The 20,646-nt window shown below is 39.9% G+C and overlaps 1 protein-coding gene and 1 long non-coding RNA gene across 4 annotated transcripts in view; one reads left to right on the top strand and one right to left on the bottom strand.

Moving 5' to 3' along the window:
• Positions 1-4,933: 4,933 nt before the first annotated feature.
• Positions 4,934-15,515, top strand: LOC131917642 (uncharacterized). Of its 2 annotated transcripts, XR_009380724.1 has the most exons (3): positions 5,474-5,687; positions 8,240-8,377; positions 15,283-15,515. It is a non-coding gene; the product is annotated as an uncharacterized LOC131917642 (long non-coding RNA). The 2 variants fall into 2 exon arrangements; XR_009380722.1 differs by lacking the exon at positions 15,283-15,515 and having other exon boundaries at positions 4,934-5,687; positions 8,240-8,612.
• The window catches only part of Eed (embryonic ectoderm development), a 26,986-nt gene continuing 13,403 nt past the window's right edge, over positions 7,064-20,646 (bottom strand). The window contains exons 8-12 of one of the 2 annotated variants that reach the window (XM_059271606.1): positions 18,427-18,560; positions 16,021-16,126; positions 8,389-8,547; positions 7,672-7,745; positions 7,064-7,400 (exon numbers count right to left, since the gene is read on the bottom strand). In XM_059271606.1, coding sequence (XP_059127589.1) covers positions 7,274-7,400; positions 7,672-7,745; positions 8,389-8,547; positions 16,021-16,126; positions 18,427-18,560 — 600 coding nt within the window. In that variant the 3' untranslated portion in view covers positions 7,064-7,273. The remainder of the gene's footprint in view (positions 7,401-7,671; positions 7,746-8,388; positions 8,548-16,020; positions 16,127-18,426; positions 18,561-20,646) is intronic. The other variant, XM_059271614.1, reaches the window with a different exon arrangement.

The raw sequence follows: 20,646 nt of genomic DNA, 5'->3' as shown, positions 1-20,646 counted from the left end.
AGTACTCTACCACTGCCTCTATCCCCAGGACATTTAATTTTTTTTTTTTTTTTTTTTTAATTTGAGGAAGTGTCTACATTGTCACAACTGGCATTGCATTCAGGACTTCCCTGTACCGTGCTTTTTCTTTTAGGCCACCAACCAGCTCCGAAATCATGACACAGAAACTTATTATTAGTTATGGATGCTCGGCCTTATTTTAGCTCTTATTTTAATCTGTTTCTCAGGGAGTCTTTACCTTTCTTTCTTTCTATCTTACTTTCCTGCTGTCTCTATGTCTGGCTGACTGGCAGCTGCCTGCCTTCTGGCCCTGGGCATGTCCCTCTCTAGCTCCTCCTTCTCTTCTTTCTGGTTCTTCTTCCCTCGTTCTTAGATTTCTGCTCCTGCTTATTCTCTCTGCCTGCCAGCCCTGTCTGTCCCTCTCCTGCCTGGTTATTGGCCATTCAGCTCTTTTTTAGACCAATCAGGTGCCTTAGGCAGGCAAGGTGAACCAGATACAACACATCTTTACATAACTAAACAAATGCAACATAAACAAAAGTAACACACCTTTACACAGTTAAAGTAATGTTTGTCAGCATAAACAAATGTAACACATCTTTGCCTAGTTAAAGTAATATTCCACAACACTTACTTCCCTTTTAGACTTTTGGGCTGCTTAACATTGTGTGTAGCTGTATATAAACTTGTAGTTTAACAGAGTACTACAGTACACCAAAAGAAAAGAACATAAGGCCTTTTTTGAGCTCTGACTTAACAACTGTCTAGATCACACCTGTTGAGGCCCTGTGCCTCTCTGTTCCTCAGAAAGGACCTATGTCTTGTTTAACACTGCTGTCACTATCAATGTGTGGTGAAACAGGAGATAACAACTCAGCTGTTTCCTGCCCTCTATTGGTATATGGCACTCCTAGATCCCCAAACACATAGAAATGCCAATGGACCCATAACATGTAGAATTCAGCAAGGTTCCAGACAAGTGCTTGGGAAGCAAGTTACATGGACAACAGGGTAGGCAGAAGTGCTGACAGTCCCAGGAGGCCATACTCTCAGTTAAAAACAGAACTTACAGCCGGGCGGTGGTGGCGCACGCCTTTAATCCCAGCACTCGGGAGGCAGAGCCAGGCGGATCTCTGTGAGTTCGAGGACAGCCTGGGCTACCAAGTGAGTTCCAGGAAAGGCACAAAGCTACACAGAGAAACCCTGTCTCGAAAAACCAAAAAAAAAAAAAAACAGAACTTACTTTGAACACACGTAACAGCATTTTTCACTAGTGTAGACTGTTATCAACCATTGAAATACTTCTAGGGAGTGGTGTTTCTACTGTACTGGAAGAACAAAATATACAAACGTGTACAGATCACAAAATAGCACTGGTTTAATTTCTGTGACTTTCATGAGCTAAGTACTCATGTTTGCATGCATAGTACAATATGAGGGCCAATACTAAACTGCATGCTAATTACATATAACATTTTAACTTTACTTGAATGGCACTAAAAAGCATTTAAAAAACTGGAAAGAGAGCTTTTTGTCTAGTGTGAGGGGCTGCAGTCTGTCGTGGTGGGAACGGAGTGGCAGCAGGGACAGGAGATGGCTTGTCACACTGCATCAGTGAACACAATGAATGCTGGTGTTTGGTCCATGTCTTTTATGCAGTTCAGGACCCTTGTAATGGTGCCACACGCTTAGGATTGGTTTTTGGAACTCTGTAAATCTAAATAACCCCTCACAGACAGGCCCAGAGATTGGTTTCTTTGGTGACTCTTGGCCCTGTCAAGTTGACATTAGTTACTGTCGTAATCTTACCTTTTTAAACAGGAGCTTGTATTTTCATTTGTGCCCTACAAATTTTGTAGCTGATCCTGTCTTCAGGGCTAGAAATAAGTCTGGTAGTGTTCTGCTCCTTTTACTTTTTCTGTTTCTTTCATAAATGAATTGGATATGGAGTCCATGCAGATCAGGGGCTCTAGGAAGACTGTCTGAATCACAGGTCAGAATCTTACTATATTCCTTATCCTCAAACAGCACTTGTCATCATGTCCTTTGTGCCCTTGGGAGAGAGCACATGCATTTGGCTTCAAATGGCATTAGCAATGTAGAGATGCTTGGAACTCTGCCAGTTGGTCTTATCTACTTTTGAGATGCTCAGGTTAATCGCCTATATACTTCCAAAAGTTCTGTGACTAAGCTGGGTGTGGTGGCATTCCCCTATATTCTCAACATGAAGGAGGCTGAGGCAAGAGTGTTTGGGGGCAAGTTCAGGCTACATAGAAAGATTGTCAAAAAACAAAAGAAAAAAAAAATTTAGGGGTGGGATAAGTTCCTTGGAGCCAGTGAGACGGTTCAGTAGGATAAGGCACTTGCAGAAAGCCTGATGATAATCTGAGTTCAGTCCCTAAGAGCTATTATGGTAGGAGAGACCCAATCCCACAAGTTGTCATCTGACCTCCGCATGGGCATCAGGGCATGCATATACCCACAAACTTGTCCACAACATAAATGAATGTAATTTTTAAAAAGGTACATTCACTATTGAAGGTGTAATCCAGTAAAGAAATGGGCTCCATGTTGTATAGTTAAATGTAGAACTCAAAGGTTATTATATCATCTGTATACTTAACTTACTATATCATCAGCCTCTTAACTACTGAACTGTGTACCATCCAAGAAGAAGGAGTTTAGATCAAGTTATACTCTACGACATGCTATAGTTTGGAGTGAAGCTCTTGAATGTAGTAGAGACAAGTCAAGTGGCCCATCAATGACTATGACTTCAATGAGGGGACAGTGCCAAAGCCACCCATCTATCCTAGATCCGTCATACACAACCCTACACATTTTTTTTTTTTTTTTGGTTTTTCGAGACAGGGTTTCTCTGTGTAGCTTTGTGCCTTTTCCTGGAACTCACTTGGTAGCCCAGGCTGGCCTCGAACTCACAGATATCCGCCTGGCTCTGCCTCCCGAGTGCTGGGATTAAAGGCGTGCACTACCACCGCCCGGCTTTCTTTTATTTATTTATTTATTTATTTATTTATTTATTTATGGTTTATTTATTTATTATGTACACAGTGTTCTGTCTACACATATGCCTACATGACAGAAGAGGGCACCAGATCTCACTATAGATGGCTGTGAGCCACCATGTGTTTGCTGGGAATTGAACTCAGGAACTCTGGAAGAGCAGCCAGTGCTCTTAACCTCCGAGCCATCTCTCCAGCCCAACCCTACACATTCTTAGGTGTTCCTTCAAGTATTGCAGTTGTTCTCAACCTGTGGGTTGTGACCCTCAAACTAATGGAAAACATATTTACATTATGATTCATAACAGTAGCAAAATTACAATTATGAACTAGCAGCAAAATAACGTTATGATTAAGAATCACCACAACATGAGGAACTAATTGTATTAAAGGGTTGCAGCACTGAAGTATTGCCCTTTTTTTCCCTCGGTCACCAAATAAACGTGTTAATAGGCCTTTTCATTTTATCCTCTATGTTCCCTTTCTCCATTTTGATGCTTTGGGCCATATTCTAGGTGATTTCTTAGGATATGCAGTCTACTAGGCCATCCAGTATCTTTTTTACTTCAATATACTTTCATCTCTAAAAGTTGTTTTCATCATCTCCCCTAAGGTCAATCTCCATAGTCATACTATCTCTTATTTCATTCTTCCAGTAAATATTGGTGCTCGTCCTGTGTGCAAGGCACTGTTCTAGTTGCTGGAGTTATACTGGTGAAATAAAATAAAACCTACCCAGACATACAACACAGTGAGAAATTATCAAGGTTAATTTAAAAAAAAAAAAAAAAAAAAGGCCGGGCGGTGGTGGCGCACGCCTTTAATCCCAGCACTCGGGAGGCAGAGCCAGGCGGATCTCTGTGAGTTCGAGGCCAGCCTGGGCTACCAAGTGAGTCCCAGGAAAGGCGCAAAGCTACACAGAGAAACCCTGTCTCGAAAAACCAAAAAAAAAAAAAAAAAAAAAAAAAAAGCTTTGTTGTGTCTGTGCACGATAGAGGAGTATGAGCACATTCGAAGGCCAGAGGACAACTCTTGGAGTTGATTCCCTTCTCACCATGGATTCCAGAAGTGGAGCTCGGGTTCTCAAGCTCGTATAGCAAACTCACTGAGCCATCCTGCCTGCCCTCAAGTAGTATTTGCAGCATAGTATGTACTAAGAAATGGAAACTGAAAGCACAAAGGAGAAAGTACAAAGATGGGAAAGGTGTGGTGGACTTCTTGAGACAGGATCTTGTGATTTATCTCAGCTGGTCTCAAACTCATGGTCCTCCTGCCCCGGTTTTGCCAGGTGCTAGAAAGGTGGGACTTTAATTAGGCTGGCTGTTTTGCGTCCTCTGAAAATTCTAGTTAACTCAAGGCTTGGGGATCTGATGTTTCAGCTCAATACAGAGCTTGCTTCACTGTCTGCAAAGCTTTGGATGTGAACTATTTGGTTGACCTGAATCTTCAGCAAACTTAACTTTTTGTGTTAGTGAATCTGAAGGGGTTATCAAACATGGCTTTCTGGAGGCCCAGCATGGTGTTACAAATCTTTTTTTTTTAAATGTATATTAACCATTAAAGGCTAGGCAAGTCTCGAATGGTAGCATTTCTCCTGATCTTTTGGTTCCTTCAGTCTTCTGTCGGCAAACTTGATTGACAGCAGAAGTGGTGTTGTTGTAGGTTCAGGCCCTCCCAGCCACCATTGTCATGCAGAAATCAAAGCCAGATGCCAAAGGTCTCTTCATCTTTTTTTTTTTTAAAGATATATATATATATACAGTATTCTGCCCACATGTATGCCTGCAAGTAAGAAGAGGGCACCAGATGTCATTATAGATGGGTGTGAGCCACCATGAGGTTGCTGGGAATTGAACTCATGGCTTCTGGAAGAGCAGCTGGTGCTCTTAACCTCTGAGCCATCTCTCCAGCCCAGGTTTCTTCATCTTGGTCTTGCCACAGAGGAGCAAGTGAAGTTGGTGTGCCAGCTGATTTCAGTTTTCTTCGCTATTTTCTGTAGGGAGGCACCATAGCAGGTCCCTATTTCCCAATGATTCCCAACCTTCTTTGGTGCGTTTAGCCATGTTGCCAGAACCTACAGCCAAGCCCAGAGAGGGGTGTTGCAAATCTTTAATCCCAGCACATGGAAAACAGAAGCAAGATGATCTTTGTGAGGCCAGCCCAGTCTACGTATCAAGTCCTAGGACAGCTTAGACTACAAAAAACACATGCTACATTATGTCACTCAGAATTTAAAACTATATTTATCTTGGTTGGTGGTGGTGGCATACGCTTTTAATCCCAGCACTTGGATGGCAGTCAGGCAGATCTCTGAGTTTGAGGCTACCCTGGTCTACTGAGTAAGTTCCAGGACAGTCAGGGCTACACAGAGACACCCAGTCTTGAAAAAACCAAAACCAACAAAAACTATATGGACCTTTAAAAACTCAACAAAATCAAGCTTGTACTTTCCTGGCTCATCTCATTTTTCCTTCTACCCCTTCTTCCTCGGCTCCATGTGTGATCATGGCCCACACATGGGTGTGTAGAAGGTGCACCTGAAAGGAAGTCGGGGAGAGCATCAAGTGTTCTAGCAATCACCTTATTCCCTTGAGGCAGTCTCTTCAGGATTTGCAACAATCCCAGAGTCTCTGGTTTCTGCCCAGCAAAGCATTGGGATTATAGGTTTGCATGTGGCCATGACTAGTTTTGTACATGGGTGCTGACATCTGAACTTAAGTCTGAAGGCTTGCATTTTTACCCACCAAGCCATTTCTCCAGCCCAGTCCTAACTCTTCCAACGCTTTTACCCAAGTCCAAAATATACTCTTGACTCTGTGAGACCTAGTTGTTTGTCTCACCAAGCCAATACCTTTTAGAAAAGGTGGTAACTTACTACATAGCCTCATTCTTCAACCTCCTCTCTTCTATTGATGATGTTTCCACTCAGGTTACTATGGCCTAGTTATACAAGAAAATATGTTCTATTGCTACCGAATTTTATATATATAATATAGTGTGTAGGTTCATGCAATTGGAGGTAAGTACAGCTTTGAGGAGTTGTTCTTTCCTTCCACTGTAAGAGTCCCTGGAACTGAATTCAGGTCATCAGGCTTGATAACTGAACCATCTCACCAGCACTTCTCCTGAACTTAAATCCATAAGATATCAAATTTCAATAACCATGAACTGAAAATATATTTGTGTGTGTGTGTGTGTGCTTTGTCTGCATGTATGTCTGTGTATCACTTTCATGCCTGGTGCCTTCAGAGGCCAAAAGAGAACATTGGAATTCACTGGGGCAAAAGTTAAGACAGTTGTAAACTACCATGTAGGTGCTAAGAACTGAACCTGGGTCCTCTAGAAGAGCAGCCAGTGCTCTAAACCACTGAACTGTCTCTCCAGCCTAGAACTACTTAGCACATAATGTTCAAAATGCCTCAGATATCATTAAATTGACTTCCTTAAGGTAGGTATGCTGTTTTACACATAAGGAAATTAAAAGTACAATGATATGAAATTACATATCTATGATGGTTTGAATAAAAACGACCCTTAGAGGAGGCTCATATATTTGAATTTTTAGTCACCACAGAGTGGTATTATTTGAAAGGATTAGGTGTGACCCTGTTGGAGGAAGTATGTCACTGGGGGCAGGCTTTGAGGTTTAAAAAACCCAAGCCAAGCCCAGAGTCTGTCTCTCTGTGCTTGTGGATCAGGATGTAGCTCTCGGCTACTGCTTCAACACCTGCCTGCATGCTGCCATGCTCCCCACCATGATGATAATGGAGCAAGCCTCTGAAAGGCCCCAAATAAATGCTTTCTTTTCTAGGAGTTGTCTTGGTCATGACTCTTCACAGCACATGACCAAGAACAGTGACTAAGACAATATCCAAGGCTACATGGTGGCAGAGCCAAGATTTCAGTTTAGTTTAGATATACAATTGACACTTAAGTCTCCACAGTAAATAGCTTACTTCAGTTAAAGCAGTAATTACAAAAAGATATGGTATAATTTTATTACTTCCAACTTGTTTTCATCACAATAAAAATAACACAGCTTTACAAAAATAAATTTTTATTAAAAGCAGTAAAGTCTGAGCAGGAAGACAGTACAAAGAATGTAAACAATGTAAACATCACTACATTCAGCTCAGCCTGATTGAATGCTGAAAAACAAGTCTAAATGCTCTATGTGCCCTTACTAGCAAGATACATTAATTCTATTTTACAAAGACAACATATTCTAATTTTTACTAGGAAAAAATAGTTTATCGAAGTCGATCCCAACGCCAAATGCTGGCGTCATCACAGACAGCTATGAGGATGCTGCTATCCCTGCTAAAACTGGTTTGTCGAATAGCAGCACCACATTTATGATGAGTCAGTGTTGTACACCTAGGGAAAAACATGGCAAGAGGTTAAATAGCACACACAACAGTGTTTACCTTAAAGGTGAATTGAGAAAATGTATAGTTTAAAGCTATCTTCATTAAGAATTCATTCTCAAATTTCACCAAGTTTGGTATATTTTTTCTTGTCACCACAGTATAAATACCAGTTAATTGAAATATCAAAAAATACTCAATCCACAGCAACACAAAAAGTAATGATTTAAGGATGACATAAGGGCTATAATTTAGAACGCTTCAGAAAATTCTATACTTACTTGGCTTTATGAGGATCTTCTACTTCTAAATCCCAAACATAAAGTTTGCCAACCTGATTGCCCAGTGCAAGCATCTGTGTAAACATAGTTGAAAACATAAAATTAACACAACACCAAGCACTAAGGTATTCAAGTAATCCTAAAACAGCTTCCTTGCTTAGTTAAGAGAAGCCTCAGCTCCAGCCTTGATGGCCCTCTTGACTAATTCTTGCATCTTATGTTACTGATATGTAAGTAGGAATAAGAAAGAGCAATATTTCCTTGGCATCTTGAGAAAATAAGGCTCTGCAACATTTCATAGACGGCATCACAGTACTTTTTCTCCACTTTAGACAGCAAGAGTGGGATGCTCTTCAAAGCTTTGTTAGAGAAATAGTCAGAAATGTCTGACAAAATTGTAGCAGAATTTAATGTCTTAGATAATAGTTATTTTACCTTCTATGTTGGTTTTTCTAGAAAAAAAGCTAGGTAAGATGATAAACACATTAAAATACTGTATCTTAGGAACAGGCATTAGGAATGTAACATTACCAACACCTAACTGCCCATTTCTTTTATAACACTGTAGATAATATGCAGTGCCCAGGAGGCAGTCAAAGTAATCAACACAGGACCAAGACAACCAATGTTCGAGGACAAGGAGCATGGACAGAACAGGAAAGGCTAGAACTACACGGTGTTTCAGAAGACAATTCCAAATGTAAAAGTATGTGCTACCTTTTGCCAGAAATCCATAGAAAACCTCATGTACCAAATGTCACATTGGCTGTAATCAAATCGCCCAAGAATAGTCACATTAGACTCACTAGGTTTAATTTTATCTATATCATCCTCCATTTTGCCAGGTTTCCAGCATACAATGGCATTTTCACAAGACTAAAAGAGAGAGAAATAAGAGACATGTATTAGAACTGAATTTCAAAAATAAAAATCAAACTGTTTACCATTTTAGAATAGCTCAAAGAACCTGCTTTCCAGGACTATAAACTGATTGTTTATCACCAGGTCAAGGTTTTCACCTGAGGACAAGAAATCTGACTAGCAAAAGAATTAAACAATACAAAAGAATTGTGCTATTTGAAATAGTTTCTCTTCCAGAACAAATTAAGTTCAGCTCCAGACAGGCTGGCACCCAGAGACTTGAGGAGTACTATAGAAAATTAGAAAAATTTAGTATTGCAATAGAAGGCTTTTCAAATCTGGCCACTGGTTTCCCAATCCACATGTAATCAGGAGCGGCTCCCTGTACCTTGTTATCTACTAAGGCCTCATCCACAGTGTGGGCATTACATGGTAGATGCTTAGAAGACATCACAGGAAATTGATTAGTTCACTGAAAGGACCAGAGGTTATAAGGTAGCTCAAGACACTGATGTAGGGATAGGATCAAACAGGCTATGAAATTATACATTCCTGTAACATTGTGTCTTTGACACTTCTATTTAAAATAATCTCCCTTTGGCCATTATTCCAATCATTGTCTCAGCCAGTGGTGCACACTACCAAATTTTTGGCAGTGTGTCCAGCCTCTAGTTGATAAAAGCCAGAGATGCTGTTAAATATCAACAACCTCCTTCAAGCCAGGCCAACCTCAACAGTACCTAATTAACAACTCTGCCCTCTAGAGTTTTTCAGGGCAGCCTATTCAGTCACAGATAGCAACCCACTGAGGTCTCCACATTTAAACAGTTTAACCACAGGTCCAGAGGAAGATTATAATAAGAAGAGCAGTTTTTCTTCTCTACCGTCTTCAAACTTGGAAATTCTCAAGCTAAGTGATATCTACACAAGTTACTAAATGAATGCACAGTAACACTAGCCCAATGTTGCCCTTAATTTATAGTTGGAGTTTTCTCTAAAGACTCATCTTGGCTCAAACTCTTAAGTCAGACTCTCTCACAGTTTCCTGGGGCTTCTTTTGCTACCCTAGACTGGACACTGAGAAAGCAATGACTGAGAAATGCTAATGGATAACAAGAGTGTAGTAGTTTGAAAGAAAATGGCCCCCAAGGGGAGTGGCAAGACTAGGTGTGGCCTTGTTGGAGGAAGTGTGTCACAATGCGGGCTGGCTTTGAGGTCTCTTTTGCTCAAGCTTCCCTCAGTATGACAGTCAGATGACTTCCTGCTGCCTGCAAGATGTAGGTCTCTCAGCTACTACAGCTCCACATCTGCCTGCATGCCGCCATGTTCCCTGTCATGATGATAATGAACTGAACCTCTGAAACTGTAAGCAAGCCACCCCAATTAAATGTTTTCCTTATAAGAGTTGCCGTGATCATGGTGTCTTTTCACAGCAATAAAAACCCCAACTAAGACCAACAGAAAGGCCCCACAAAAGTCTGCTGTTCCAAGCCAGAGAACTAAGACAGCAACAGCCTAACAGAACAAAAATAAAAACAAAAACGCTCTACTCCCACCAAATAAACCACTTCCGTTTACACCTGCTTTTAATAAACCATTCCTTAGATCTTAACAAGCACATCCCTGGCTCTCCTTACTCTTTGTAGTAATGTGCTGCTAGCTCTCTCTGGCCTGGCTATTATCAGAGAAGGACTGGCAGCCAGGACATCACAACCACCCACTGGTAAGAGTACAACAGTAAGTAGAGGCCACTAGGTAGGCAGTGAAAAGGTATCCCTCTCACCTCCTTTAAGGTGGTGTCAGCTGAGGCCTAGTGGGAAGCCTGAACTTCCTTCACCTGGTGACTGCACGGCAGAGCTACAATGCTCCCTTCCACAGCCGAGAAGATAATACAGAAAGCCCGCTAACAAGAGGATCTCAAGAAGACCCAAGGGCCAGCTCAGTGACGAGTGCTTGCCTAGCAGAGTGAGGCCCTGGGTTTGATATCTAGCACCACAAAACAAATGGCAAGCTGAATGACAAAACATTCCTTCCTTCCTTCAATAGCTGTCACCAGCTGTTCTGTCCCATTAACTACTAAGTAATGCTATAACTAAAATTAAAACTTAACTGATGGGCTCAACAAGAGAGAGGAGAACCAAGGATTTTAAGGACAACCCAGTAGAATAGAAAATAATCTGAACAAAAAGGGACAGATGGAGGAGGAGGAGGACAGGGGCCAAACAATAACAAATCTAACAAAAACAAATCTCAGTGCTAGAGTATGGACAACAGAAGGCCAGCACTGAGTGTAAAAAATATCTAGTAGTTCATTAGTGTCTCAAAATGAGAGAAGAAATAGGGCTGAAAAAAATCTGAATCATCGGTGATGTAGTTCAAGTATGAGACAAAATATTTCTCTAATATATAAATCTACTACAGATTCAAGATCAATGAACTACAAATAAGTTAAATCAAAGTAATGCCCATCTAGCCAAATCATACTCAATCTTGAAAGTAAAATATAGTCATATTCAGTCCAAAAACTAAAGGAAAAGGAAAAACTCTAAAAGCAGGACAGAAGATATAGCTACAGTAAAAAAAGGAAAAAAGTTTTAATGACAGAATTTCACATCAGAAGCCACTGAGGCCAGAGAAGGGGCAAATATTTTCCAAGCATGGGGGCCACCATGAAGCCAGAAATGTGTATTTAATAAGTACAGTCTTCAGAAGTGAAGAGGAATATGAATCTTTCAATAGCAGACCTCTAAATGAATGCCTGCAGGAAGCTTCCCAAACAGAAAGGAAATGACTTAAGGTGGCACCCTAAAATTAAGGAAAGGAAAGAGAAAAGACAAAAGCAGTAAATACAATGCTGTTTCCTGAGATTTCTAAATTATATTTCACTGCAAAAATTACACTATCCAATGTGGCTCTCAAATATTAATGAAATAGTTAAGATAATTCCATTAGATTGTAACCTGGGGATGAAATGATGAAAATAAAGGGCTCTACACCTCCTTTGATTACTAATATGCCAATATATAGTAGACTGAAGTTACATACATGAAATAATACATCTGCAGCAACCTCCAAAACTGCTACACAAAGAAATACACATAATTACATAATAGTGCCATATATGGGCCAGCAAGATGGCTCTGCAGGTAAAAGTCCTCAATGCACTAGCCTCACAACCCCAGTACAATGCCCAGATTCCATGCAAGAAGAGAACAGATCCCTGAAAGTTGTCTTCTGACCTCCACACACTGCAGCAGCAGACAAGCACCTGCACACATACAAACACACACATGAATAAAAATTAAACCAAAAAAGCTACACATAAATAAAAAGGGGATTCTAAAAAGTGTTACATTACAGGCATGGAGCTCATGTCTATAATCTCAGTACTTGAGAGACTGAGGCAGGAGACTTCCAAGTTTCAGGTTTGCCTGGGCTACATAGCATGTTCAAGGCTGGCTTGAGTTCATGGTGAGACACCCTGTCTCAACAAACAAGGAGAAGAATTAGAAGAGGAGGAGGAGAGAAAAGAATTGAAGAGGAGAAAGCCCCAAACAAGAACGAAACAGAAGGAGGAGGAAGAAGAAACCAGCCCCAAACAAAATGAAGCAAAAAGTTCAAATAACCTATAAGAAGTACACGGTGAACTCAAGAAACAGATAGGATAAAGACCAGGAAATATTGGATTTAATGTTCAGCTCTTTGGGGGCTAACAAACAATATAAAGTAGCAGAAAAAAAATTAAATACTCAGTACTGAAGTCAAGGTAAAAGGTTGGGGAAAGATCACAAAAAATGAGCTGGGTGTGGAGACTCATACCCGAAATTCCAGCACTCAGGAGACTAAGCCAAGAGGATTGCTGAGTTTGAGGACAGCCTAGACTATACAGCAAATTCCTTTAATACTAGGCCTTGGGGGGTAGAAGCTGTAGAGTAGTCCAAGGCCAGCCTGGTACATAGTGAGTTCCAGGACCCTGTCTCAAAAAAAAAAAAAAAAAAAAGGAAGACGAAACAAAACCAAAACAAACAAGAATGTAAATGGTGGGGGCTGGAGAGATGGCTCAGAGGTTAAGAGCACTGACTGCTTTTCCAGAGGTCCTGAGTTCAATTCCCAGGAACCATATGGTGGCTCACAACCACTTGTAATCAGATCTGGTGCCCTCTTCTGGCCTGCAGGGACACATGCAGGCAGAATACTGTAAACATAATAAATAAATAAAATCTTTTTTTTAAAAAAGAGAAAGAACTAAGCATTTTCTTAGCCAAAGGCCCTATTAAGAAGATGAAAGCCGGGCGGTGGTGGAGCATGCCTTTAATCCCAGCACTCGGGAGGCAGAGCCAGGGGGATCTCTGTGAGTTTGAGGCCAGCCTGGGCTACCAAGTGAGTTCCAGGAAAGGCGCAAAGCTACACAGAGAAACCCTGTCTCGAAAAACCAAAAAAAAAAAAAAAAGAAAAAAAAGAAAAGAAGATGAAAAACTGGGTGGTGGTGGTGCATGCCTTTAATCCCAGCACTGGGGAGGCAGAAGCAGGTGGATCTCTGAGTTCGAGATCTTGGTCTACAGAGTGAGTTCAAGGTCAGGCTCCAAAGCTACACAGAGAAACCCTGTCACGAAAAAACAAAACAAAAGAGACATCCCCAAAAAGGATATGGATGGTGAGATGGCTATTCTTGGTTGTCATCTTGACTACATCTGGAATTAACTAAAACCCAATCAGCTGGGCACACCTGTGAGGGCTTTTTTTTTTTTCCCCTTAAACATTTGAAGCGGGAGACCCACTTCTAATCTGAATCTCTGAGATGGGAAGACACTTTAATCCAGATCTTTTGAGGTGCAGAAGAGCCACCTTTAATCCCAGACACACTTTCTACTGGCAGCCCATGTAAGGGCCAGGAAGAAGGAAGCCTTCTCTTGGTCTGCATGCTTTCACTCTCAATAGCAAGTCCATTCCTTCATTGGCATTAGAGTCTACTTCTTTGGGATTCTGGTGTATACTTAAGACCAGCTGAGACATCCAGCCTTGTGGACTTAAGAACTACTGGATTCTTGGACCTTCCATTCATAGGCAGACATTGTTGGATTAGCTGGACCACAGCCCAAAGCCATTCTAATGAATCCCATACATATGTGTGTATGTATTATACACACACACACACTCACACACACACACACACAAAAAAAAACACTCATTCTATAAGTTCTGCTCCTCTAGAGAACCCTGACTAATACAGAAGGTAAATAAGCAAATGTAAAGGATGTTCAACAGCATCACTAACAGAGAATGCAAATCAAGAGCATGATGAGATTTTACTACACATCTATTGGAACAAATAAATAAAAATAACAGTATTATTAACTGCTAGCAATGATACAGAAACACTGGATACTTTGCTATGAGAGTGTAATATGACACTTTGGAAAATAGTTTAGTAGTTTCTTAAAAACTTAACCATTACCCAACAATTGCTCTCCTAAGCATTTATTCCAGAGAAACAAAAAGTTAAGTCCATACAAAATCCTGTACACAACCATTCATCAGCAAGTATGCTATAGCCCCAAACTGGAAACAACTAACACAACTAATATAATAATATGGTGTTAAATTAACTGTGTGTGATGAAGCTTAGGCGTGGTGGTACACACCTTTAATCCCAGCACTTGGGAGGCAGAAGCAGGGAGAGTTTGAGGCCAGCCTAGTCTACATAGCAAATTCCAGGTTAGCCAAGGCTTCACTAGACTCTACTCTACATCAAAAATTAACTAATTAATTAATTGGGATGGTACAGTTGATACCATGCAATATGACTTAGCAATGGAAAATAAGAACTACTTTACAAGCAGCAACTTGGATGGATCTCCAGTGAATCCTATTGAGTAAACAACAATCGTAGCATTCTTGAAATGACAAAATTCATGTGACAAAAGGATAAGGAACTAAACACACAGCATCCACAGCATACAGATGTTCCTTTTTCTAGGTTCTCAAGAGCACAATAGTGTAACATATAATTATTGATTTATAACTCCAGTTCCAGGTGATCCAATACCCTCTTCAGGCCTCAGGGAACCAGACACACACAAGGTACACAGACATACATGTAGTCAAAACACTCATACACATAATAAAATAAACTATATGTAATAATAATAGTAACTACTAAGAAAAAGTGAGAATGGTCATACTGAACCTCTCTGAATACCTTTAAAAGTTCCTGTAGCCTATTCCAAGATCAAGAGTTTAAGGAGGGGAACATGAAATCAATGAATCTAAACCCAACAAGGAATGAAAAAAAAAAAAAAAAAAATTCACACTAGGTTCTGCCTAAGGAAATGTGAAAGGCCCTGACATTCACTTCAAGAAGCCATGTAGGAATCTCTCCAACTCCAACAAGCCTGCCTGATCACCCCTCTATAAGATCAACTGGAAAAAACAAAACTAAACAAGACACAGTCACCTGCTATGGATATTACTCTGTATGCTGTGAATGTGTTGCTGTGATTGGCCAGTAGCCAGGCAGGAAGTATAGATGGACAAAGAGAGAGGAGAATGCTGGGAACAGGAAGGCTGAGTCAGGAGTCGCCAGCCAGACATAGAGGAAGCAAGATGTAAAAGTACCAGTAAGCCACATGCCACGTGGCAACTTATAGATTACTAGAAACAGTAATTTAATTTAAGATATAAGAACTAGATAGCAAGAAGCCTGCCACGGCCACACAGTTTATAAGTAATAAGTCTCTGTGTGTTTACTAGGATCTGAGTGGCTGCAGGAGCCGGGTGGACACAGGGAAACTTTCAGTTACAGTCACCCCTCAATTCCCTGGAAGGACTGGCTCCAAACACCGAAGTCTACAGGCTCAAGTACCTTATTGAAATGGCATCATATGTACACATACTCCCACATAATTTCAATCATGACTATATTTATGAAACCCAATACAATGCAATTTGTATATTTTAGTTGTACTGTATTTAGTGAATGACAATAAAAGCTCTTTGTACATGTGCAGCACAGATGCAATTCTTTTGTTCCAATAATTTTGATCAATCACAGATTAATTTAAAAGATGTGGAATCCATGGATACAGAGGGCTGTACATCTATATCTATATCCATGAATAAGGTTAAGTAGGGCAAGCAAACTGCAGCCTGTAAGTCAATGACCTCCAGCCCTGTTCTTACAAACAATGACTGACTGGGATAAACCCGAAAACATTCCTATTGGTTTTGGTTATTATTTTCACATCACTGACCCCCAGAGTCAGTCACACCTTCCAAGCTCACTTCTTTCTTACTAGAGCATAAACTACAATCTAGTGAACTTTTTTCCTTAAATAAGTCTGCGAATTTACCAAAATATAAGACTGTAAATAGTTTCTACCTGCTACTGATTTTAATAAATTTTGTAATTAACTGCTTCCTGCAAAGCACACTCTCTCTCAAACAGAAATACACACAATGCAAGTACAGTTTAACTCTAGTTTTCCATACCTTGGAAAGTATCAAATCGCCTAACCATCGCACACAATCAACATAATTCCTATGTATGTCTCTGGTAGAAAAGTCAGGAAAGTGGATTTTCTGTGAAATAAATGGCCTGAAGGAAGAATGGAAATGTAAAAGTTAAAAGAAACAAAGTGTAGTAGGTTCATATTGTTTTTTCAGTTTGGGATTTATACACTGTGTAGTGCTCAGGAGCAAACCTAGGGCTTCACGCAAATCAGGCAAGCACTCGGCCTACTGAGCTTCATTTTCCAGTTCAATTTTTAAAACTCCACAAAATATGACTATTAATTTCTCTACGTTCCTAGATAAAATGTATTGGTTAACCTGTTTTTTAGAGATAAAGTACCCATTTTTCATTTTTATTTTCTTTCATTATCAGCTTTCTGATACAATGTTTCACTTTTCTTTTTAAACTTAGGATTTTAAATTTGGGACAGGAGAGACGGTAAAAGCGTAAAAGCACTTGCCGCACAAGCCTGGCCTGAGTTCAATGTATGGAACCCACATAAAAGGGGAAGTTGAGAAGTGGCCGCAACAGTTGTCCTCTGACCTCCATTTTTGCTAAAATATATTTGTGAAAAAACAATGAACAAGATATTCTGGAGGTGATAAATTAAAAGCACACTTAACATTTCTAATCTAGTAAGTGCTTCCATGGTGTTTGTCTGCTTTTCTTTCTTTCACTTTTTGGGGGCCATAACTCAGAGCATCATTCTTGCTGGACAAGTGTTCAACCAGAGCCATACCCCACCTCTGTGATTTACTTTTTGTTTGCTCTTCCAGACAGAGTTTCTCTTTCTCTTACTGGAACTCAGAGATCCGCCTGCCTCTGCCTCCCAAGTGCTGGGATTAAAGGCCTGAGCCACCACTGCCTAGCTGTGATTCACTTTTTATTAATTATATAACTGTGATTGTGATCAATTAATTGCCCAAGGCAATCATGTCCTCCTTTCCCTCATATGTAAAAAAAAAAAAAAAAAAAAAAAAAAAAAGCAGATTAGGCTTATCATCTCAAACTCCTTTCAAAGTCTAGGGTCTCCTGTTATGAAACAAGGTCTTTCACAGAGCCTGAAGTTAGTGGGTTCCTAGGCTGCATGGCTGACAAGCTCCATTCCCCAGCCCTGAGATCACAGGAGTCAGAGCTGAGCCATGCTTTTATAGCAGATGCTTTTACCATCCCACCAAGCCATCTTGACATGAATTCTTAACTGTTACAGCTTCAGCTGCTTTTTAGTCAAATGCATATTATCTTACGAGTTAAGCCTTTCAAAAAGACCAAGGAAACTCTGTGAAATATAGTTTATACTTATTCCAGAGATCTAACAATCATTTCAAAACATAAATTTAACATTGCACCTGCCATTGAAAGGTAGAAACCCTAAAAACTGTACTAATTCTTAAAAGCCAATGAGGTATGGTAAGTGCACTCCAATGCTTACTAAAGCTTGCAAAATTAACAACCTATTAATAATCAGACTTAAAAATTCTTTGCTAAAATAAAAATACAAAGTTAACAATTTAAACATATGGTGCTCAAAGTGAAATAATACATGTAAATGTGTTCATAGTGAAGTATTACTGACAACCCATAAATACTAAAAGGGTAGTTACACCAAGACCTGAAGCACTTCAAAAGAGAAACAACTGAAACATCTCAAAAAATACGGAATCTCCACCCCATGGTATGATGGAGCAATATTCCATGATTTGAATTTTCTCTATTTAATGAAGGAAGCATTGTGTACAGAAAAATATCAGTATCTATCTATCTATCAATCAATTAATCAATCAGCTGGGTCTCACTATGTATACAGTCCAATCAATCAATCAATCAATCAATCAGCTGGGTCTCACTATGTATGCAGTCCTAACTGGCCTGAAACTTGCTCTGTAGGCCAGGCTGGCTTACTATATTCCAATTGACATAAACGCCCTTGGCTCTGCCTCCTCAGTGCTGGAACTAAAGGTGTTTACTGCTATGCCCAGCAGGAAAGTATTATGTTATCATGAACTATAGCTAGAAAACCAATTTGAAACCATGGTTTACTATATTGAATTAGAACTTATTATTATGTCTTTTCCCTTCTCTACCCCACAATAGGTTCAGATGATTTAAAACTTTTATACTTCTAATTTATTGAGTCAAGAACATGCACACATAAATCAAAATAAGTGAAATGTGTCATTAAATTAGACAAAAACAATTCAAATAAGACTGAAAAAATTTTAAATAAGGGATTCCTTTGGAAAAGGCGAATCTGATGGTAGGAAAATGATACCTGCAGGTTATAAGATATTAAAGAAGGGCTAAGGCAGCAGTGGGGATTATTTCTCAATACTTAAGGAAAAGGGAAACACAGCTACTCAACAGCAAAGCATGAGAACCGTCACCTGTTGGTTTTATTTGGGTTATAATCATAAGATTCCTTAATCGCATTCATCATTCTCTTTGAGTTGATTCTCCAGAGTTTAAGAGAGTGATCCATACCACAGGACATTATTTTTTCACCCAGAAGATCATAATCCTAGGAATAAAACAGAACAGTGCAAAGAAGTAAATTATAGTCTCAAATGCTCTTTCTCCAGTTTTCACCTGGTGCACAATACAGTGAGCACTGTATTTCCAACTACAATGCTAACTACATTCTGGGCTTCACCTCAACACATCCTAAGTCACACTAGTATTTTCCATTTAAAGTTTTAATTACTTCGTCACCACTAGAGTGCAAAATAAAGGCAAAAATTAAGTTACTTGAATTTACATTGATCTATTCAACTATATTTAAATATCTCCCTTGATTTTAAAAGTAAACCAAATGCTGAAAATGATCATTCTGACACAAAAAAGCTGAACAAGTTATACTACTTTTCTTGTCTAATTGCAATTAAGAAACTAAAGGAAAGCCGGGCAGTGGTGGCACATGTCTTTAATCCCAGCACTTGGGAGGCAGAGCCGAGCGAATCTCTGTAAGTTTGAGACAAGCCTGGTCTACAGAGTGGGTTCCAGGACAGGCACCAAAACTACACAGAGAAACCCTGTCTCAAAAAACAAAACAAACAAACAAACAAACAAACTAAAGGAACATGAAGTCCCACTCCTAGCTGAGGACTGCTTCTGAGAGAGGGAGTCAGTTCTTCAACGGTATGTCACCTGGTATCATACTTCTGGGCATGCCCCATGCCCATGAGTAATCAGCTAACACAGCTGGACTAGGTAGGGAGAAGAAAGGGAGGGAGGAGGAGAATGCTCTAAGAGTTGTTGTTTTATAGTATATTTTGTTCATATTCACCCCTTTCCCTCAAACAAGGTGGTGGCTCATGTCTTTAATCCCAGCACTAGGGAGGCAGAAGCAGGTAGATCTCTGAGTTCAAGAACAGCCTGGTCTACAGAGTGAGTTCCAGGACAGCCAGGGCTATGAAAAGACCCTGCCTCAAAAAACAAAACAACAATGACGACGACGACAATAACACCACCACCACCAAAAGAGAGAGAGAGAGAAAGAAGAGTGAAGAGTTCTATCCAAGAAGATATCTACACCAACCTATTCTGTAGTGACTCAAACCTGAAAACTATTTTTACTGTAACATTAGCCTTGGTGTTTATTGATTTCACCAATCTGTGTCACTACTTCTAATAACCACACAGTCAACAAGATACCTTTAGGGTCTATGGCTCTATGTTAGAATTCTTTTTTAAAAAGATTCTTGATTCTTAAAGATTCATTTATTTTATGTTTACTAGTGTTCTGCATATATGTGTACACACTGCATGTGTGTAGTGCCCATGGAGGAGAGAAGACAGTATCAGATCCCCTGGAACCAGAGGTACAGAGGGTCCAGTTCCTCTAAGTCAGACTTTTTAATAAAGGACAGTTCATTTGACTTGACTCCCAAAAAAAGCCTGATATACAATGACACTACAACTTCTAGAAAAATCAAAGTTCACAAGGTGGCATTAGGTAATCTTTAAGAATCAAGATCCTCAAAGGTAGATAAGCCTGATTAAAGCAGTATTTTGGCACCTCTATATATGCTTCAAAGTGATTTGTTGTCCTTTTTCTTTAAGATTATGTATTTATTATGTAGTCAGTGTCCAGTCTGCATGTATGCCTACACACCAAAGAGGGCACCAGATCTCATTATAGATGGTTGTGAGCCACCATGTGGTTGCTAGAAATTGAACTCATGACTTCTAGAAGAGCAACCAAGTACTCTTCACCACTGAGCCATCTCTCCAACCCAAAATGATTGATCATTAAGTAGTTAAATTAGCAAAAGAAAAAACTGAAGAGAAAGCTTAAAAGAAAATCAAGTGAGTTAACATGTAAAAGTTACAATGTTAAAAACTTGAACACTTACTAAAGCTGACAGTCACTGATTACAGTGTATCAGCATAAAAATAGTACATGCTTGTCTTTAAACAATCAGGACAGAGAGATGTCTGCTGCCAAAGAAACCTGTTACCAAGCCTAAAGATCAGAGTTTGGTCCCTAGAACCACATGGCAGAAACACAGAAGAGACTCCAACACCTTGTCCTCTGATCGCTACACAGTAAAGTGTTGTGGCTTTGTACCTCCACTTTGTACTGGCTAGTCTTATGTCAACTTGAC

Source organism: Peromyscus eremicus, chromosome 1 (assembly GCF_949786415.1).
Source record: "Peromyscus eremicus chromosome 1, PerEre_H2_v1, whole genome shotgun sequence".
NCBI lineage: Eukaryota > Metazoa > Chordata > Mammalia > Rodentia > Cricetidae > Peromyscus > Peromyscus eremicus.
The sequence above is the reverse complement of the archived record's forward strand: the minus strand, read 5'-3'. Positions and strand labels throughout refer to the sequence as shown.